Source organism: Sprattus sprattus (genome assembly GCF_963457725.1).
Source record: "Sprattus sprattus genome assembly, chromosome: 18".
Lineage (NCBI taxonomy): Eukaryota > Metazoa > Chordata > Actinopteri > Clupeiformes > Clupeidae > Sprattus > Sprattus sprattus.
Window position 1 is genome coordinate 17,238,109 of NC_137916.1, and position 22,589 is coordinate 17,260,697.

General features: G+C 45.6%; 2 protein-coding genes across 2 annotated transcripts in view; one reads left to right on the forward strand and one right to left on the reverse strand.

Annotated features, from left to right (window-relative positions):
- Positions 1-11,703, forward strand: part of tanc2a (tetratricopeptide repeat, ankyrin repeat and coiled-coil containing 2a) — a gene marked incomplete at its 5' end in the record, with an annotated part of 90,980 nt that extends 79,277 nt beyond the window's left edge. Inside the window, 10 exons of the mRNA XM_080856620.1 lie at positions 526-619; positions 1,548-1,681; positions 3,454-3,577; positions 3,788-3,963; positions 4,208-4,340; positions 5,563-5,592; positions 6,849-6,940; positions 7,168-7,314; positions 8,574-8,674; positions 9,540-11,703. Of these exons, the coding sequence (XP_080712746.1) occupies positions 526-619; positions 1,548-1,681; positions 3,454-3,577; positions 3,788-3,963; positions 4,208-4,340; positions 5,563-5,592; positions 6,849-6,940; positions 7,168-7,314; positions 8,574-8,674; positions 9,540-11,568 (3,060 nt within the window). The 3' untranslated portion in view covers positions 11,569-11,703. The remainder of the gene's footprint in view (positions 1-525; positions 620-1,547; positions 1,682-3,453; positions 3,578-3,787; positions 3,964-4,207; positions 4,341-5,562; positions 5,593-6,848; positions 6,941-7,167; positions 7,315-8,573; positions 8,675-9,539) is intronic.
- A 4,397-nt stretch (positions 11,704-16,100) lies between these two features.
- Positions 16,101-20,833, reverse strand: cyb561 (cytochrome b561; the record flags this gene model as incomplete). Its single annotated transcript, XM_080857275.1, has 5 exons — positions 16,101-16,290; positions 16,640-16,797; positions 17,229-17,332; positions 17,548-17,646; positions 20,623-20,833. 5 exons carry the CDS (start codon positions 20,831-20,833, stop codon positions 16,101-16,103), a joined length of 762 nt encoding a protein of 253 aa, XP_080713401.1.
- Positions 20,834-22,589: the final 1,756 nt, after the last annotated feature.

Sequence of the window (22,589 nt, forward strand, 5' to 3'; positions counted from 1 at the left end):
CACACACACACACACACACACACACACAGACACACACACACATGCTGTATAGCAGGCCCTCATTACAGCCGCTAGCATGGGATATACAGAGGTACAACAAGCACATGCGAGCACACATGCGGCATAAAGCAGGTCCTCATTGCAGCCCTAGCATTAGATTTACAGAGGTACAACATGCACACGCACACACACACACAGACAAACACACACACACACACACACACACACACACACACACACACACGGCGTATAACAGGCCCTCATCACAGCCGCAAGCATAGGATACACAGACGTACAACACGCACACACACACACAACCACGCACACACACACTCACACAGCGTATAGCAGCCCTCATTTCAGGTGCTAGCATGGGACACACGGAGGTACAACACACTATCACACACAGTATAGCAGGCCCTTACAGCAACACAACAACACACACACACACACACATCCTTGGTCATTCATAAAATGTGTGTGTGTGTGTGTGTGTGTGTGTGTGTGTGTGTATATTTCTGTCAGATTGCATCCTACCTGTTGGACCTGCCAGAGAAAGATGAGGAAGAAGAAGAGCGTGCACAGATCAACAGCTTTGACACTCTGTGGGGAGAGACAGGTACTGCAGTGTGTGTGTGTGTGTGTGTGTGTGTGTTTATGTGCATGTGTGTTTGTGTATCAGGAGGTTGGTGAGAGGGGGGGTAAGAAGTTACTTTTAAGGGTTTGGTTTGAGTAGACAGTTATGAGTTATGATTAATAAAACTCCACTCCATGTCTGGGGTGTGTGTGTGTGTTTGTGTGTGTGTGTGTGTGTGTGTGTCTGTGTATGTGTATAGTTTGTGTGTAGGTGTGTGTTTTATGGAGTGTATGTGATAGATGTGTAGCTGTTCATATTTAACCGCTCAGCAATCCCACCAGTCAGCAGAATGAAATTATCTGACTAAGAGAGCGCTCTGCTGTTACTGCCGATCGTTTATCATCCAAATGATTTCTTTCATCTTTTCATTTCCCTCTTTCGCTCTCTCTTTTTCCCCTGGCCTTCCACCTCTCTTTCTCTTTCCCTTTCCTTGTCCCTCTCTCCCTCTCATTCGCTTGCTCTCTCTCTCTCTCTCTCTCTCTCTCTCTCTCTCAATCCCTCTGCCTCTTTTATTCTCTGTATGAATACAACAGAGCGTGATATACTGCTTGGGTAGAGCAGCAGTAGAATTGAAGGATTTCTTCCTATTGTTACTCAGAAAAACACTGAGAGGATTTTCTACCAAGCAAATGGTTTTCCGGGCTTGAACTGCTGTAGAGAGCTGTCAGAATCAGACACTTGAGAATGAACTTAAGTCAATAAGAGGCTGTCCACTTCATGTTAATAATAGTCTACTTCATGTTTAGAGCTGTGGATGGGCAGTATTGCAAAGCTATGTCTGCTCTGATTGAAAATCCTGTTTAAACTCTCTGTGTCTCACCCTGATATGTGTGTCTTTATCCAATCTCTGTGGTAATATCTAATGTGTGTGTTTGTGTGTGTGTGTGTGTGTGTGTGTGTATTTTTGCAGCTCTGACGGCGGCGGCTGGTCGTGGGAAGCTGGATGTGTGTCGTCTGCTGCTGGAGCAGGGTGCCGCTGTGGCACAACCAAACCGACGCGGCATCGTACCACTCTTTAGCGCCGTACGCCAGGGACACTGGCAGGTGAGTACACACACACACACACAAACACACACACACATACAGCAAGAGCGAGAGAGCAACACAGGTAGTCTGGGAACAACACACATATAAGACAATATACATACAGTGGGGAAAATAAGTATTTGAACCCCTTGCGATTTCACAAGTTTGGCCACTTGCAAAGAAATGTGTGATCTATAATTGTAATGGTAGGTGTATATTAACAGTGAGAAACTGAATATCAACAAAAAAATCCAGAAAAATGCATTTTATAACATTTATGACTTTATTTGCATTTGACGCAAAAAATAAGTATTTTAACCCCCAAAACTGACTGACAAAAATGACTTAGTACTTGGTGGAATAACCCTTATTGGCAAGCACAGACGTCAGACGTTACTTGTAGTTGGTCACCAGGTTTACAAACATCTCAGGAGGGATTTTGGTCCACTCCTCTTTCCAGATCCTCTCCAAATCTTTAAGGTTGTGTTTTCAATGGGAGGGAATGAGGGAATGAGGTTCAAGCCCAATATTCCACGTGACATGGCCCCATCCATAGTCCCCTTGATGCGGTGGAGTCGTCCTGTACCCTTGGCAGAGAAACAGCACCAAAGCATAATGTTTCCACCTCCATGCTTGATGGTGGGTATGATGTACTCTTGGGGTCATATTCAGCGTCCCCCCCCCCTGTCAAACACGGCAAGTCGAGTTGATGCCAAAGAGCTTGATTTTGGTATCATCTGACCGCATTCTGTCTCCCAATCCTCCCTACAATCATTCAAGTGTGCAATGGTAAACTTCAGATGGCCCTGTACATGCGCATCCTTGAGCAGGGGGACCTTGCGGGTGCTGCAGTACTTCAAAAAATGACGGCGTGGTGTGTTGCCAATGGTTTTCTTGGTGACTCTGGACCCAGCTGCCTTGAGATCATTCACAAGCTCCCCCTGTGTAGTTCTGGAGTTATTCTGCACCTTTCGAATGATCACTGATTCCGCACAAGGGGATATCTTGCATGGAGCCCCAGACCTAGAGCGGGTGGCAGTTGTTTGGTGTTGCTTCCATTTATGAATAATCGCACCAATAGTTATCTGCTTCTCACCAAGCTGCTTGCCGGTGGTTTTGTAGCCCATTCCAGCCTTGTGCAGATCTACAGTCTTATCTCTGACGTCCTTGGACAGCTCTTTGGTCTTGCCCATGGTGGTGAGGTTGAAGGTGTGAAGTATGATTCTTTGGAAAGGTTTCTTTTATACAGGTCACCAGTTGAGATCAGGTATACCTTGTTAGACCTAATGAGGCCTAATCTGTGTGCTTTTTGGGCACATAACTGGCCATTTGGAGGCAGAATTCTTGCTGTTTGCTTGGGGGTTCAAATACTTATTTTTTGCATCAAATGCAAATAAAGTCATCAATCATAAAAAATGCAGTTTTCTGGATTTTTTTGTTGATATTCTGTTTCTCACTGTTTAAATACACCTACCATTAAAATTCTAGATCACACATTTATTTGCAAGTGGCCAAACTTGCGAAGTCGGCAGGGGTTCAAATACTTATTTTCCCCACTGTATATGCACTTATTACTTAGGATTCGAGGATTAGTTCCGAATCACGATAATAACGTTACATTACAGTTGAAGGTGCAACAGGTGCAATTATTTACTGTATATAAATGTGTGTGTGCGTGTTTACGCATCAGGGCATGTTAGTGTGTAGCATGTTTTTAATGTAAGTTAGTGTGTATGAATGTGTGTTGGTGTGTGTTGTGACCACTATCTGTCTCCCTGCTGCTGCTGCAGATAGTTGACCTGCTGTTGAACCACGGGGCCGATGTCAACATGGCCGACAAGCAGGGCCGCACTCCTCTCATGATGGCTGCCTCCGAGGGACACCTGGGCACCGCTGAGTACCTGCTGGCACAGGGTGGGCACCGCACACGTCACATGACCTCTTGTTTCAGTATTACTGCTTTTTATGATATCTGTGAGACTGTACACTGCTGTCTCTATTGAGACAATGCAGTGATAATAATAATGATAATAACATATCAACAATAAAACAAATTCAACATCCCAGGCATTTGATTGTTTGTGGTTGCCATGGCGCCCTGACCTCTGGGCTCTCTCTCTGCAGGTGCTTCTCTGGCTCTAATGGACAAGGAGGGGCTTACAGCTCTGAGCTGGGCGTGTCTGAAAGGCCACCTTCCATTGGTCCGTGCCCTGGTGGAGAAAGGTGCGACCACCGCCCACGCAGACAAGAGCGGTCGAACCCCGCTGGACCTGGCCGCCTTCTACGGAGACTCAGAGGTGGTAAGTACAGCCAAGGGGAAATAGGTGGCTGTTGTGCTACTGACACTGCTGGAAACGTATTGGCAAATATGTATATTAGCAGCAGTAAAAAAAATGTAATGTCTAAAATGCCTACCGGTGCGGTGAATAAGGCTGAGTGACAATCATATAATAAAACCACCTAAAGCAGCAAGTTGCTGTGGTGCTGATTAACGTTAACTGTAATAGGAGTATCTAATGGTCACTCTCTCGCTCTCTCTCTCAGGTGCAGTTCCTGGTGGATCATGGGGCGATGATTGAGCATGTAGACCACAGTGGCATGAGGCCTCTGGACCGGGCCGTGGGCTGCAGGAACACCTCAGTGGTGGTTGCCTTACTGAAGAAGGGTGCCAAAATAGGTATGAAAGGGTTGGTGCTGGCAGCAAAGGGTGAGAGAGAGGATAAGACGAAGACAATGAGAGGGAGAAAAAAAGGATTTGGCGAGAGAGGGAGGAAGTAAGGAGAATTTCTGCTGTGACCTGAGGTGCTTTTTTTCTAAATAATGATTGATATTAAAATGGTACATGGTTGATTCATTTGGATCGAAACAAAATACCCTATTAGGTGAGAAAACAGCAGTACACTGGCCCTGGTTAATGGCAGTTACAGACCTTCAGGTAGAGGGGATATTTCCAGGTATCTTGAAATTACAGTGCTTACAGTTGACTCAAACAAAATAATTGGGCTGTTTAGGAAAGTCTAGCTACCACGGTGTCAACCTTGTGTTACCCATTAAGAATAACCCTCCCATCACAAAGCCATGCTGTCCAGACCCTCCTTCCCATTTTGTCTTAACTATCCCCTGTTCCCACTAACAATCAGGTGATGAGATGAAGCACTACAGGTTTTAGTGCTGGCTCTTAGCACTGATGCTAAAGCTCCTATCGAGCTGTTGACAAGCTGTAGCGCTAGCTTTTAGCACTGATGCTAAAGCTCCTAACGATCTATGGCCAAGCTGTAGCTCTTAGCACTGATGCTAAAGCTCCTATCAATCTGTTGACAAGCTGTAGCGCTAGCTTTTAGCACTGATGCTAAAGCTCCTAACGATCTATGGCCAAGCTGTAGCTCTTAGCACTGATGCTAAAGCTCCTATCAATCTGTTGACTAGCTGTAGCGCTAGCTTTTAGCACTGATGCTAAAGCTGCTGGTGCTGCTGCTGCTTGCTTGCTTTCACACAAGCATTGCCTCTGTTGTTTTTAGCTTGCCTGTCTTTCTTTCTCTTCTTTCTTTCCCCTTCCTCTCTCTCTTTCTGTCTTTTTCTCTGTCTCTGTCTTTTCCTGTCCTGCTCCTCTGTTCTCACGGCTGCTTTTTGTGCTCTTTTCCCATCCCCACCATTTCATTCTCTTTGTCACATTAACTGTCTATCTATCTATCTATCTATCTATCTATCTATCCGTCTATACATCTATCTATCTGTCACTATCACTCTCTTCTGATGATTCTGGGATGTTTTTTGTTTTGGGGGCGAATGGGTTGGGGCTCTCTGTCCATGTCATCCCCATATTTAACACGACTCACACCCTTCCATCCATCACCTCTGACCTCTCACCCCACTCACATTCCGCTACCCTCCGTAACCAGGATGTCAGACCCTCCCCAGTCGAGCGCGAGGTAAACCCAGTCTCTGTGTCTGTGTGTACCTGTAAACACACCCCAACCCCGAGCCCCCTCCCCTACCCAATTGTGTTCTATGTCGTCCTGTTCCCTCTCTGGACTTCTCCTGTTTGTGTGTGAGCACATTCTGGCCTACGTGACTCAGCCACTCTTTAAATGGAGGAGAGTGAGGGAGAGTCTGTAATTTGACTGTGGTGCGTGTGGATGAGATTTCTACAGCTTGCTTGGGTGCCACTCATTCATGCCTGCTCAGTAAACGCTCATTCATTTCGCATGTCCCCCAGGCCACTCCTAAACCTGTGGGAATGCTTTCGGAGGCTGCATCCCAAATCACGCACTAAGCACTGCATCCTACACACTGCATCCTTCAAGCTTCCAGAGGGATTTGTCAAGGGTTTAGTGTGTCTGATGCTGATGCTGTGTAAAGGAGGTGATTTCTGGACTTGGTCTTGCCATATCCATCCTGTGACCCATGCATGCCCCCTGGTGGTGAAAAGCCAGAACTGCATGTATTGCTGTCTGTCTGCATGGCAGTGGAATGGCCAGCTGTTTCTGTGGTCTCACTAGAAAACCTGCTGTGCCGCTGACTCCTAACAACAGGTCTTTCATTAAGTGCATGGGCTTGGATCAGTCGCCATCTACCCATTCAGCCTTAAATACGGAAACCCAAAAGGCTCAAAATTCAGTCTGATGCTAAAGTGTGGGCAATCCACAAAGTCAAAACTGACCACAGGTCTGCACTTAAAACATTATTTTAACCACCCAAAGCAATCCTAGCACTAACTGTTGTAGGCTGCTACCTTCCATACATCCTAAATTCAGTAACTCTATTCAGCCCTCCAATATCCTCCCCTCCCTGCTGCTAGCCTTATTCAGCCCGGTTCCTTGCTAACCCAGTGAAAAAACCTTGAGAGGCATTTTGGGTTCATACTCTAGCTTGAGTACCAGTCTGTCATTCATGTTGGTAGAATGGTAACTAACAGCAGGTTTGAATATTTGGATACTTTCAGAAGAATCAAAACAGAGAACTGGGTGGTATGCAGGCTGCTGTTTTCAGCTATCCTGATCTTTACTTTCTTCTTGCCCTCCCTGCTTAGTCCCGACAACCAATCAGAGCTTCACCCCTTTTGTGATGTCACAGAGAATGCGGGTGGAGTTTCTGCTCCTTCCCAGTTCATCCATGGGAGGAGCTATATTGTGTGGCTCCTGTTTCATTTTGTTTCTTACCCATCATGCACCTTGTTTGGCTGCAGGTCCAGCGACATGGGCGATGGCCACCTCGAAGCCGGACATTATGATTGTGCTCCTTAGCAAATTGATGGAGGAGGGAGATGGTTTCTACAAGGTCAGCCATGTTCAAAGCTGTTCAATGCATAACACTATGTTTTGTTTTTCCAAGTAATACATAAAATCAGAATTAAATGTATATTTGTGTAATATTTAAGTGACAAAATAGTACGATTCTTGCCAAATCCAACGGCTTCATAGGGTGCCGATCTTGGGGTTTTGCTTAAATAGTTTGTGCTTGTATGTTTGATTATTTGTTCGTGCATGTATGTCCTCCCACCACAGAAGGGGAAGGTGAAGGAGGCTGCCCAGCGCTATCAGTACGCGCTGAAGAAGTTTCCTCGAGAGGGTTTCAGTGAGGACCTGAAGACCTTCCGCGAGCTCAAAGTATCCCTGCTTCTCAACCTCTCCCGCTGTCGCAGGAAAATGAACGTGCGTTTGCATTCTCTTCGCTTCACTTTTTCAGTCACTTCCTGTTCTCCCTCTCCCTTTCTCTCTCTCTGTTTTTCCCCTCTGTCCTCTCCCTCTGTCGTGCCACTTCTTCTGTTTGGAGGATTCACAGAGGAACCATCTATAAATGTTGTCAGAGGATCAAGCGTTAACTCTGTCTACACACTGTCCCTCCCCAAAATCAAGACACTCACACAGGAATTTAAAAGGCAGAAAGGTTGAAGAAATGTGTCTGTTTGTGTCTTGTACTCCAAACACAGCTTCCTCGTAACCCGGTTAAGCGATGTGAATAATGGTCACACAAAAAACAGCTAGAGACTGGTAAAATAATCTTCAGTCCACATACATCATCAAGCCTAACTGCGTTAGTTGTCGTGGTGATCCTGCTGAGGTCACCTGGTGTAAATAAAGGACAACTGATGTGGCCGTGTCCTTTAGAACAGCTGGAGAAACATCTTTCATGTGTTTATTTGCTTTAGGTTTTTGTTCATCATACTGTTTTTCATTAAGCGTGTTTTCATACCTTTTTCTGTTTTGTCTTTGGTTCGTTTTTGTTTGTTTTCCTTGGTTACTATGGCAAGGCTAAGGCTGTTTATTGGAGCTGTTGTCAGGGGCTTAGCTTGTTGACAGGCTCAGACTTACACTGTCGAGAGGGCATCTGTGTGTCCTTCACCTTTGCGTGTGCGTGTGTGTGTGTGTGTTTCTGTCTGTGCATATGTATACAGTATGTCATGTATGTATATACATGTTGTGTGTCTTCAAGTAAGTGTGTATGTAAGTGTGTGGCTGTCTTTCTGTGCATTTATATATATGTCAGGTATGTGCATGTTCTGTGTGGACATGTGACCACGTGATCATACATGCAGCATGTCAGTATATATTGTGTTTGCTCACTCAAGCAATACATATGGAAGTCATTTCACTTGTGTGTGACTTTGTATTCTACCATTGTTCCATGACTTGTTCTTAATTGATGAAAGATCCTTGTCCTCTCATTTACTGTCATTATTCATTATTGTTTCTTCTCGTACCTTCATGTTTCTGTGTGTGGCTGTGTGGCCGTGTGTCTGTGTGTGTGAGTGAGTTTATGAGTGTTTGTTTACCTCCTGACATTCCACATTGTCATTTTTTGTTCATGACATGTTTCATCACCTGTATGTGTGTGTGTGTGTGTGTGTGTGTGTCCTGGGCTGCACTGTAAGGCTCCTGTGAATGACTGTTGGCCCTGTTGTTGCTTGCAGGACTTTGGGATGGCTGAGGAGTTTGCCACCAAGGCTCTAGAGTTGAAACCCAAATCGTACGAGGCCTTTTACGCACGAGCCCGCGCCAAGCGCAGCAGCAGGTAACCATAGAGACGGACAGACAAGGGCCGAAGGCAGGGCCTCTCATCATTTTAATTTTTTTTGTTTGTTTGTTAGTTTATTTGTTTTGATCCCTGTGTCGGTCAGTCGCTGCAGCCATCTTTGGTTTGGCTTCTGATCTATTCAAGGTCTTCTTATAGATCTTTCTTTTAGTTATGTGCTATCATTGAATTTGGTGTTAGCGTGTATCTCAGTAGGAAGCTTCTTGAACAGAAGGGTGAAAGGCTTAAGCTCTACTGTAGTGGGCCTGGCCAAGTATTAGGGGTTAGTAGGTTCGTTCGGCCTCACCACCCATAAACCTCACTCTCTGTTCATGTTTAGTTCCTTCTACCTTATTTTGCTTTGTGTTTCTCCATACATCTTCAGTTCCTGACCAGATTCCTCAGCAGATGCAAAGACTCAATATTCAAGACATATGGCCACTGGTGTCGTTGTTTTTCTTTTCAGTTATGAGTTTTGTAAGCTCAAAACTGACAGGAAAAGATACTCTATGCAAAAACACTTGACCTGAAGTGAAGTAGTTCTTGGTGGCTAGGGATGGTTGAGAGATTCCTTGAAAGTTCTCTGCTTGCTTTTTCTTTCTTGATCCCTGATCAGTGACGTGGTCTTGTAATGCAGTCATGTACTTAACTTGTCTATTTTCTCCTTCCTCTTCTTTCTCCCTTCTTACCATCTTCTCTTCTACTCTTCTTTATGTATGTGCCATCCATCACTGTTCTTCTGCCTCTCGCTCTCTCTTTCTCTGCCTTCTCCCCTTTTCTCTGTCTTCCGCTTTCTGCCTCCCCTCCTCTCTCCCTCCCGCTCCCACTCTCTCTCCCTCTCTTTCTGTCCATCTCTGTCTTACAGGCAGTTCCACGCAGCCCTGGAGGACCTGAATGAAGCCATGCGTCTGTGCCCCAACAACCGTGAGATCCAGCGCCTGCTGCAGCGCGTGGAGGAGGAGTATCACCAGGTCACCGAGCAGCAGGAGCTGGAACCGCCCCCGTCCCCACCCCACGACCAGGAACCGCCCATCATGCACCCCGCCCCCCTGGAGCCCCGCCTCTCCGACATGGAGCCCGTGCAGGACCTGTTCGAGGAGGACGAGGACTACCTGGAGCGTGACATGGAGGGCCTGCCACTAGGGGGCGGCATGGTGCCTGGGTCCCGCTTTAGTACCTCAGGGGTTCCCGTCATCCATAACATGCCCCCGTCGCCTAGTCACCGCGACTCGCCCTACCTGAGCGGGGGCCCCTCCATGGGCCAGGCCTTTGAGCTCCGCCCCAGCCCGCCCTCCATGTCGTCTCCCACACGCCAGGGCTACCAGTCATCCCCCTCTCCCTCGCTCTCACCCACCCACCAGAGCTCCCACTTCCGGCCCAGCCCGCCCCACACCTCTCCAGCCCACCAGACCCCCCCGCCGCCTAGCGGCTCCTACCACTTCAGCCCGCCGCCCTCGCCCCTGCGCCGCGGCCCGCAGTACCGCGCCAGCCCCACCTCCGAGGGCGTGGCTCTCTACCGCCCGCAGTCTGCCTCCGCGGCCACCGGGCGCTACCAGCAGGATGTGCCGCTGCAGCCGCACCACCACCACCACCCGGGTCGACCCAAGTCACCTCTGTCCAAGATGCCAGGTCAGCGCTCCTTCCAGCTGCCCACGCAGGTGCAGGTGCCCCCACAGCAGGGCCAGTGGCTGCAGCCGGCCAAGGCCCAGATCGTGCGCACTAACCAGCCCAGTGCCGCCGTGCACTCCAGCGCCGTGCTGGGCAGCAGCGTCTACAGCCAGATGGCGCACTCCATGAGCGCCCGTTGCCCTGGTGATGTGGAAGAGCTGGTCGAGAGCGGGTACGGAGGCGTCGGGTCGCTCCAGGTGCAGGGCAGCCTGAGTGCCGGCATGCTGTACCAGCGCGCCATCAGCATGGACCCCGGGCTCATGGAGGATGAGCCCCCACTGCCCCCATCACAGCAGGCCCCCATGCAGAGGCCCTCCTCTGCATACCAGAGGCCTGTGGCGGGGGGGCTGCGCTACAGCCAGACGCCCCAGATCAGCCGCAGCCAGTCGGCAGCCTACTACCCGGTGTCACCCCATGATCTGGAGCGGCAGGCCCAGCTGGGTTCACCCGAGAACCCGCATGCGCTCCGCAGGCCTGTCAGCGCCACCAGCACTGAGCCCAAGCCACACGCACCCACCCCCCGGCCGCTCATCCACTCCCAGAGTGTGGGCCTGCGCTTTTCCCCCTCCACCAGCAGCCTGGGTGGGGGCTCGGCTGTAAATTTAGGCCCTGGCTTCAGGCCTTCGGCCCAGCAGATGGAGATCCCACTCCAGCTGTCCTACGAGGGCGGCTACTGCGACGAGCTGTCACCCGTGTCACCCCCACAAGGGCCGCTGGACATGCGCGTCATGGGGGGCACATACCCGGGCGAGGCCCTGCGGTCCCGCGCCACGCCCTTCATGGGCATCAGCGACAAGACAGCGCGCACGCAGCAGTACCTCCAGCAGCCACCGCCACCACATCAACCCTCCTCTTCCTCCTCCTCGCCTTCCTCCCGGGCCTGGGCCGTGTCGTCGCTGGACACAGTCATCAGCAGCCCCGCCACATCGCCTAGCAACATGGGCTACAGCCACATTGCCTACTACAACCGCACCAACAACGCCCACAACGGACACCTGATGGAGGAGGACTACTATGCGGCGCCCAGCTCGGTACGCGAGCGCTCGGCCGACGCCATGGGCCGCGTCAGCCAAGCGCCCACCTACCCAGACGTGAAGGTGGCACGGACTCTACCTGTGGCGCAGGCCTACCAGGACAGCGAGTACCGTCAGATGAGCCGCAACGACAGGCAAGGCCCCACCTCCCCCATCAAGCCAAAGAGACCATTTGTGGAGTCCAACGTGTAGGCGGCAGGAGGCCGGAGACACTCCATACCGTCCCACCAATGAGCTCTCAGAACAGCCGGGTGAGCCGTCCAACCATCTACCCTCAGACTGGCATAGAACATCACCAAGCCACATGTCTCATCTCAATCAATCTTATGTCAGTTTAGTGCTGAATATACAGGCAAAGGTGGGCTGAACTCTTCAGCTGAATGGAGCCTCTGGTGCACAGTACTAAGCATCATTCGAAAGGAAAAACAGAGCTGGGATAAATATCCAATTTTAATACTGACTGTTTATAGTGTGGCCTTACAGAAATATGAATATACTACAGTATAAACAGCAGCAAGTCTTAAAATGACACATCCGAGTGCTGTTTTTTTCTTCAAGGTGTCAACGCTGATTATTAACTCAAGACTAAGTAAGAGAGCTGTTTTAGAGGTCCAGTGGAGTTCTTTCGCCGCCTAGAACGAGGTTTGTGGTTCCACGAGAGTACCCACATGAGCTCAAGTACTGCAGAACGTTAAATCTACTTATGGAAGATCAGCTGAACCTCTGTCACCAGTACCAGGAGAAAGAAGATGGCCATCGATATCTTCCCATCTCAGTGTACTCGTGTGGGGTTGATGAATCTCATCTTGAACTCTCCCAGCCTTGCAGAGATACACTTGGAGCAACAAACATTGCTTTGCCCCTTCTATAAAAATGGCTTTGATGAAAAATGAAAAAGTCTGACGCCAGGTTAATCTGTACATAGCAAAAGCGAAAAGTAATATTTATCATTTTAAGTTATGTTTGTAAAATAATTATATATATATATAAATATAAATATATATACTTAATTTTCTTTTCTCTCTACTTGATTGTAAATTGTTTACCTTCTGTTTGTTTGTAAGTGTTGCCCAAAAGGGTCGATATGCAGTTAGGTTGGGAAAGAAAAGGGGATTGGTTCTGCTTCTCTGTTGCCCCACTTCTCAGGAGCACATGAACTGTGGCCAAACAATAACAGGCTCTGCTTCAGAATCAGCTTAATCTGTGCCTCGCTCCATGTGACTAACTGTAACGCTGAACAGGAAACTAAAGGGTACTGCTGCCGTGCCGTAATTGGAGGTAATTTGCTACACGCATAGAGAAATGGCACAATATCACCAGATTCATCAGTGTGGACCGTGCAGACTTAGTCTTAAGAGATGTGAAGGCATGAAGTTGAACTCTGTATGGGAGGGTGTGTTTGGCTGTGTGAGAGTTAACTGGCAGCTAGTGATGCCTCAGCTTTGAGTTGCGCCTGACACCTCTGAGTCCTCTCTTAAACGAGACCCAGTGTCACTGAAGGTCACAGATCGGATGTGTCTCTTTATCCCCTGAAAACAAAACGCTTACAGAGGTCGTAAGTGTCACTTATTCATTAGTCTAACGTTAAGGTTCAAGAAAGGTCTATAGATGTGCGTGTGCAAGGTTTTTCATTTAGTTTAAGCACCCTTGCTGCAAAGGAACAGGGTTTTATAAGGTAGAGTTCATGTATGGTTTTATGTGTTGTTCAAATATCAAAACCGCAGTTTGAAGAAAAGCTACAGGCTTTGGTCGTATTAACTGACACATCCTTAGTCTCGGAACCCTCACTGGTTAATATGTTAATACGAAAGAATTAATAATGGACCTCCATATTGGAATATTGGACAACCATCACCCCAGAACCAACCCCAGAGACAGGAAATGACAGGGAGTATCTGTGTGATGTCAGAGGTCAAAGCAGGAAGTAGTATGAGTTGCAGGAAGTATTTTCAGCCAATTTTGTTTTTTATATGTATAAATATATAGGTTCAGTGTAAATGACTGTACATAAAGATCCCACTAAAGAACGCATGCTCTCTGCTGATTCACACACACATTCAAGCAAAGACCATTGGTTGGTGAGTGTTTGCAATGGAGTGTGTGCGTACGTGTGCGTGTGTGTGTGTGTGTGTGTGTGTGTGTGTGTGTGTGTGTGTGTGTGCGTGCATACTTTTATTTTCCACTGCGGGGAGGAGATGAGGCTTTACAGGGGTTGTTCCTTTATTCTTTTTTGTACTTGTTTTGGTTTTATTGTTTTCATCTTTCAGTGCTTGCTAAGGGCCGGGTTTCTGTAAATTGTGTGTAAATGTGAGTTGTGACCTTTTGCCAAGGAGGACCGTGACAAAGGAGAATGCTTTGTTTTTAACCCCATTAAGCGACTGTAAACTGTACAATCGGCTGTATGTATGAGGAAATATTGTACTTATTTAAAAATGGCTACCACTTGGAAGAAAACAAGGGGGAAAACAAAGATGGACTGTGAGACATTTGGTTGCCTATGAGTTTGATTATTGTTTGGTCTTCATTCTACACTTAAATCATTACACAATTACATACAACACTAATGTTAGGAGTGAATTTGCAACATTCATTCTGGTCACAAGCCTCGCTTACTTCATAGACAAGTGTCAAAGAGTACTGTAAACATGAACATTAATGCACATAGACACTGTTAGTTGGTTGGTTCTTTTCCGAGTTCTGCAGATAAAAAGAACTGGACACACTAAGGCCAAAAAAAATTCATCCCGAAAGATTTACACTAATTTGAAATAAATGACAGATGAGATGTGTATTTAGAAGGCTGGAGAGTACAGGACATTTTCAACACAAAAATATTTTGGAACCGACTGGCTGACAGATCACTGTAATCTCTTAAAACATCCAGAATGTTCCATGTTCTGTAAAGGCAGTTAAGATACACGCATTGCCGAAAGCTGGGTCAAGTCTCCCTTCCACACGTCGATAGAAACTAGAGAGCAATAAATGCCTCTGGCCTTTGCACATTTTAAAACAAATAATATTATTCAAGTCACAGGCTTTTGGCTTCAAAGACAAATGCAGAAACACTTGACCAGTGCCAAAGCTACTGGGTCAGTCATACTGTTCTGTTACTTGCAAGATATACAGTACATTCCTCAAACGTATGCTAATATTATTATTAAATCATTACACTGTTCTCTCATTTCTACTTTATAACTTATTTTTTTGCTCAAAACGACACCATAGAGTTGGCACTTCTCTAAACGTTAGGCTTTAAGGTTAAAGTTTGTTTAAGTAAAACTAACCAGTTTAACCAGACGAACACTGTAGGACGGAATGTTAAGTATTTTGATCGTGAAAAAAAAAAAACATTTCTGGTCTGGTTTGGCAACTGTTATATTAATTGGCACTTTGGATTTTATAAAGGCACATGCCATTCTGGTGCAACAGAAATATTTAGTGTTAAGCGTTGCTGGTCTAGAGGCCAATCATGCCATAGGGAGAGAACCAGCGATTTAAGGACTGTTCTGGTATGCGGGGAGAAGCTACAAAAGCTACAGATCCTAGACCAGTTTTGTGTCTTTCACTTACATGACAACTGGTTGCCCGGAAGAGTAAACCAACACATTATTCCTGCACAGTGATGCCCACAGTGTATCCTTATTGAAGAAGCAAGAGAAGTATTGAACCCCCAATGAAGTAACTAATACAGTGGCTGACTCTGGAGTAACTAATACTCATATACAGTGGCTGACTGGAGTAACTAATACTCATACAGTGGCTGACTCTGGAGTAAATGATACTCATATACAGTGGCTGACTCTGGAGTAATTAATACTCATACAGTGGCTGACTGGAGTAACTAATACTCATACAGTGGCTGACTGGAGTTAATGATAGTCATATACAGTGGCTGACTCTGGAGTAACTAATACTCATATACAGTGGCTGACTGGAGTAACTAATACTCATACAGTGGCTGACTCTGGAGTAAATGATACTCATATACAGTGGCTGACTCTGGAGTAATTAATACTCATACAGTGGCTGACTGGAGTAACTAATACTCATACAGTGGCTGACTGGAGTTAATGATAGTCATATACAGTGGCTGACTCTGGAGTAACTAATACTCATATACAGTGGCTGACTGGAGTAACTAATACTCATACAGTGGCTGACTGGAGTAAATGATAGTCATATACAGTGGCTGACTCTGGAGTAATTAATACTCATATACAGTGGCTGACTCTGGAGTAACTAATACTCATACAGTGGCTGCCTCTGAAACACATACGACCCAAATCTGAGCCAGAACAGGGCCAAATCTGCCCCAATGTCAGCTGCTCTCTGGATACGTTATGCTTTTTAGGAGATTAGTATTAGGATGTAATGTGATCAACAATCCCCAGATTAGTCTGAACCTCTCCCTCTTCCACCCCCTGGATGATGTCCAGGTACCTTAACAAAACACTGATTTCCTTTTCATGGAAGGGAGGGCTGTAAATCACATGGTCACCCACAGAGGAAACTCACTTAAAGGCAGACAACACTGTGGGCCATGACGATAACAGCATTATTATAAATGCGTTTAGCACCCTCTAGCAGTAATAATGGAAAGTCAGATTGTCTTCTCATCTCTAAATAAACACTGTGGAATTCACTGTGCAGTTAGTGGTTATCTATTCTCCAAAACCACTTTTACCCACCCCACCCCCCTTTAAAACATTATGGAAAGGGACCAATCAAGGAGAAACAGAGCCCCCCTCTGTAAGGGTCTTGAAGTGCACAGACAGCGCCTCCTCTTCGGGGTGAGGGGGCCGCTTGAATTCGTCGCGGGTCACCACGTACCCTACAAGCACTCCGAATGATAGCAGCATTATGCCCAGGGTGTTGGCCAGGACGCCCTCCGGAGCGAACTGTGAGTAGGTTTCTCTGTTGGGAACAAAGATGTGAGGCTCAGGTTAAGTTCATAAACATTTCACATGTAGTCAACATATATGGAAGACTTATTTCCAGATTGAGTATGGTATTGTTTGGTTGTAGGTTTCCTGAGACTAATTTGGAAGTGTTTAGCGTAGAACTATAAAATGACTCTTCTGGACAAGCAAAGAATCAATTTATCATAGGGAATATTTCAGACTGAAAAGACAGTTAGGTAGAGAACTTAACATGAAAGAGACACAGAGATGGGGATTACGGAGAAGAAGACAGGAAAACTGAGAGAAAGGGAGCATGGAGAGACTGAGCATCCACGAAGGGGGCAGTGGTGAGCTGGACTCACGAGATGGCGAAGAGCAGCTTCTCTGTGATGCCCAGCAGGCAGGTGGCGACGGCAAGTCCGAACAGCGTCAGGCCGAAGAACACGTGCAGAGGTAGATAGACGCTCCGCAGCCACGCCGTTGCCCCCGGAAACAGGAAGAAGCTAAATCCAAGGAGCCACTGGAGCAAGGAAGCACAGATGCATAAAGACAACAATACTCACATCGGGCACATTTTAAACCTATTCAGTACCGCTGAAGTGCCTAAAATCACCCAAACACTTTGGCACTTTGGAGTTCTGGTAGCCATATTGGATTAGCACTGTAGGGAGTCACTGTTCCAACAACTCTGACAGTTGTTGAGGTAAATAACAGAAGTAAGGTATTTTTAATCAGAGGATTGAGGTAGATAAAACCTCATATATTAATACCAGTACAATACAACCCTGTTTTTAAAGTGTGTTTTATAACACAAGTTTGGTCCAACTTCAATAGAACTATTGTAATAACAAGGGAGAGAAGTCAAGAAATTAAACGTGTGTAGGGAGAAAAGGAATGATAATGATACATGTGTATGTGTGAGGGACAGAGAGAGATTGGGAATGGGTTTACCTGTGCAATAAATAAGACAAAAGTGAGCATTCCACACCAGGAGTGGAGAGAGTACATGTGGGGGATGTGCATAGCGTCATGGTACTGGAACACGGCCACCATCCCTGAGAGGCAATTACAGCACTAGTTTTAACTGTCATATTTTAACACTGAATTAATTCAAACAAATCTCTGATGAAATATTTACCTTCCTCAATAACTACATTTTGGAGTGATATCATAGCTTACCTGCCTTTTATCTAAAACGTGTGCCAACCAAACGTTACACACACACACACACAGCGACACAGAGGAAGACGGAGAAAGAGATTGATCTTACCAATGATGCTTATGAGAAGCACCAACAAGTGTAGCACAGCATGAAGAATCTTCACACTGCGTTTGGCCTCATTCCGAAATGCACGGAACACCATAATAGCTGAGGATGGACACAGAACAATCTTTTGAAATAGAAAAACTAAACTTCGCTTAGATTCTATGAAAACACTTCACTGATGTTAGGGAGCTCAGTGTTGTTAACTCTCAGTTGTTAACTCTCAGGCTTTGGCATAATTAAAAAAGGTTTCACCATCTCCCTTTACAAACATTTCTTCAGAATTAGAGCTATGACACATAGCCCAGAGAGATATCTTCCTTTGTTGTCATGGATACAGCAAAGAACAGAGGCTTGTTTAGGCCCCTCAGGCAATAATACTACATCACAAACACCACGCGGCCAATCAGAAAAGGTCACTCAGCAATCAGCCATCTTGCTTTATGGCTTCCATCTGCATGCCGGAAGAAGAGACAGCAGTGTTCCGTCACACAGAACCCAGACAGCAGGTAACTCTGGACCGGATCTGACCCGGGCGTGAGCCGGACCTGTTGGAAAGGATCTGGGAGAGTGTTATTGGTGACTCACACCTCCGCTGTCTACCTGGCCTTTTGAGGTTGAGGTCAAACGCCTTGGGCCGTCTCTGCCCCCGTGCAATAAAGGCAGATTACCCACTAATGACCCAGTAGCCTTTCAGACAGAATTTCCTAATTGAGTTGTCGTGGCAGGATATTGAATCTAACGCAGACAGCTGAGGAGATTAGAAAAACAATGAGAATCGCTTCTGTTTGAACGCCTCCAGCTTCTCACCAGATTGAGAGGGAACACGCCACTGCTGCCTATCAAGAACAGGAGCGCATCATAGAAGCCAGATTTAGCCATTCATCTCTGCCGGGCTACAATGGAATCAGACAGTAAATCGAGTCTAGAGCATTTTATTTCATTAACTCAATGCAATCTGAAGGCTTAGATGAAAGTTCTAGAGAAAAGCATGTGAACGTTAAAGGTGCAAGATTGTTGATAGTTGAGATCAACAGCCAGTCAAATAGACCCATCATTGTTGATTGGCTGGAATAGCGTATGGCTCCAGCTGAGCCACTCTGTTAGTTACACATTTACAAAGCCAGGACTGTGCAGGAACACTGCTATTTTTTGAGGACATGGGATGGACAGCTAGAGAAACATGAATTACTTTTTGCTGAATTTGTTAAAGTGTAATGGATTTAAATGAAGGACTACACCTTTATGTGCGTGTTGGATAGAGGAAAGAAATCAAGCCAAAACTCTTATCAGCTGGGCGAAACACACCCTCTTTAGTCACAAGAAAATGTCAACAAAAGGGCTCCTAGTGATACGTGTGTGTGTTTGTGTGTGTGTTTGTGTGTGTGTGTGTGTGAATACACAAAGGGCCGGATGCAAATCAAATTTGTGCTGTGTAAAAGCATTAGTGGAGACTTCCTGTGCATGTGTGTGTGCATGAAAGTGCAAGACTTAGGTCATTTGATGGGTATCAATAGACAAATGTGTATGTGTGTTTCAGGGAAAAGGTTGATTATCAACGTGTGCGTATGCATGTGTGTGTCTTTGTTTGTGACAGTGTGTGTGTGTGTGTGTGTGTGTGTGTGACACACAAAAAGTGACTGTTTCTGTGTGTGTGTGTGTGTGTGTGTCAGGGTTGGGCGATTTATCGAATTATTACAATGAAAAAAATGCTTAAAGGAGCACTTTGTAGTGCTGACCCCAAGAGTTTAAAATCCCTACTGCATTCCAAATAAAAATATCAGCGCCTCGAAGCTACACTGAAACTACACAAACGAGCGCCAGACATTAACATTAAACTTTGACAAATGACAACTAGTCCTACACTATAAGTAGATCAGCATTAATGTATACATTTCAACATTTGTTTCTATTGTTTACAATAGAAAACGGGAGTGTTATTTATTATTAACACTGTAACTACAGTATAGTTATCTAAAGCAGAGCGGAGCACTAAAAGAGCTTATACCTATAACAACAACAACCAATAGAGGACCCCCACCTATTCAGTACCAATCACATTAAACTTGATAAAATAACATTGTCAATCTTCTGTGTGTCTGGAACACCACACTTTTCTTTTCTTTTTTATCTTTTTTTATTTTGAGCGTCTTTCAGAACTTTTAAAAGCGCTATATAAATGTGATAAATTATTAGTGTGCTTGCCCGAAGGGAAGCACAGTATTGTTGTTGTCAAGTTTTCTTTATTCTCCCCGTTTTTTGTAACGCTAACTACTCCTCGCCCGTTCGAGGTACAGACGCCGTTCAAACACCGAAACGTCCGGCCCGATCCGGTGCAACCTCTTATGACTTTTCTTGGCGGTACTCCTTGCCACTCCTTTTTTATTCCTCCTTTTCTTTTTTCCCCATAGACTTGCATGGCAGAACTCTGTGGATTATGACATCATAATGGGGTCATTAAAACTAGCTTGCACCTGTGCTTCACTGACACAGAGCAAGCACACTCTCGCTGTTCGTTCACGAAACGCATTCTAGTTATTATTATGTTTTGACTTGGACAGTTCATTTGGACAAAATAAAACAATTAAAATCATGAAACATCCATAACACTGAACAAAACTGAGATTTCTATTTCTTGGCCACATCGCCCAACCCTAGTGTGTGTACGTCAGGGAGACAGACAGAGATGCTTACGTGTGGAGGAGAAGCCCCTGAGGGCTGAGGACGTGGCTGATCAGCAGAGGTCAGGAGCAGGCAGCCTGACCAGCCCCCACCCCAACACACACACACACACACACACACACACACACACACACACACACACACACACACACACACACACACACATCACCAGCCAACTCAGCCAGCCTTAGACACTGCCTGCTACTTCTGTCATGTAACAGTAAGACCTCAAATCAGGAAGCATCCATCATTACAAAAAGTGTGTTGCTGTGTGTGTGTGTGTGTGTGTTTGTGTATGTGTGTTTATGTGCATGCATAAGAAGAAGCCCTGACTAACCCCTCAGACTCGCCCTGTGTGTTTACTGAGTAGTGTGTGCGTAGGCAGCTGACAGCACTTACCGTCTCCGTAGAGGAAGATCATGCCCAGCACCATGCAGAGAGGGTGCACGTTAAACTCTTGGGAGGAGCCATCCCAGGCGTAACCTCCACGGTAGTGGCCCATCCACACACCTGTTATCACCACACTGGCCACGCCCAGCAGCTGGGAACCTGCTACATACCAGGGTAGAGAACCCCCCTCTTGCCACCTCCGAGACGCCTCCTCCTCCATCACCTGAAAGAAAGAAAAGAGAGAGACATTCCCACAAATTAGCATATTACAAATATTTGTTTAATACATACTGTATGTACGTTTGACTGCTTTGCAGTATTGTACACTGCAAAGTCATAACAGTAGAGCAAATTAAATGGACACTGAATTGAAATACGTAAGAATTAAAATTAGGAGGGTGGTGAAAACAAAATAGGTAATAGGTTCAGCAGGAACAAAGAAGCATTTATTTTTGCGCGAGGTGACCTCATTTAAGTCTTAACAAAGGGAAGTCAATGGTCTGCAAACAATGATTCAGTGCTGATTATTTTAATTCCACACAAACATTTCATGGCGGAGAGAAAGAGAGAGAGAGAGGTAGAGAGAGAGAGAGAGAGAGAGAGAGAGAGAGAGAGAGAACGCAACAGCCTGAGACGAAGACATGGTTAAAATTATATTTTCTTTTGCTCTTTGAAGATAAAACAGAGGAAAGAGAAAAACAGACAGAATGAAAGAGAGGGTGGGGGATGGGAGAGATGCCAGCTGACTTCAGTGCCCCGAGTCGGATCACAAGACTCCACCCTGGAAATAAATATTTACATGGATCTTAAGAAGGGTAAGCTAGGAAGTCACACACACACACACACACACACACATACAGATTAACAAAACATAGACTTACATATACCCACCAACGTATATAATCACACATACACACACACATACAGATCAGTAGGCTGTCACTGTGCATTAACAAAAATAACCCAATGACAAGAGCCATCAGATTCCGTCTTTAGGACACAGAGGAATCAAGAATTCAATGATCTCCATGGAAACGTCAGGAATTAGACAGACTACGAAAGAAATTCTTTGGAGGGGCAGTCAGATTACAGTGACCAGGCTACACTGGGGATGGTGTTTGGACAGCGGAAAACAGCCCCCACTGTAAAACAGAAAACATTTCCTCTCAGCACCAAACAAAGTCATGATTAGCCTAAAAAAAATGTACGTAGCCTATCTTTGCCTAGCTTCAGTGCCAAACAGCACATGACTCGTCACGCAATGAGCTTATGGCTTTGATATCAGAATGATTTGGTTTAATACCAATTATGATGAAAAACAACGGAACATTATGGATAAACCATTATTCATTTACAAGTCATGAGGACATGCCTACTCATGAAATACATGAGACAGCAAATACCATAAGGTCTAGAGGGGAGAATGAATGCACAATCAAAACAACTTTCAAATCATTCAAAATATTAAAGCATATACTTTTATAAATGAAACCAAAGTTGGTTGGTAATATTCAAAATTATATTCTATATTATAAGTCCTAAACATCCTCTGTTTGTAATAATCATAGCTGGCTGTAACTGTTTAGTATTGATGGTTAAACATTGCCAGGAGCTATTTTGCATCAATTCCACCAAAGATTGCAAAGACTCTTGCATCACCCAACTACCACAGCATTATAAAGTCTCTAAAAAGTGACAATATGTACTACGTTGTCACCTTTACTTCACACTTGGGAACTCTTCACTAATAAAGCTGCTTATAATGCATTCATTTATAAGACTGATATCACAATTAGGTGACCTACACAAAAATAAATGTTATATAGTTAAAATGTTAACTAATGAGTCACTGTGTCCGAGCACGTGCGTGCGTGAGTAGATGTATGTGTGGCATGTAGTTATATAGCTTACAGCTGTGATTTGCATATTCATCCTGCCTGGTGTCACTGTTGCAAAACGTCAACGATGCACCCATG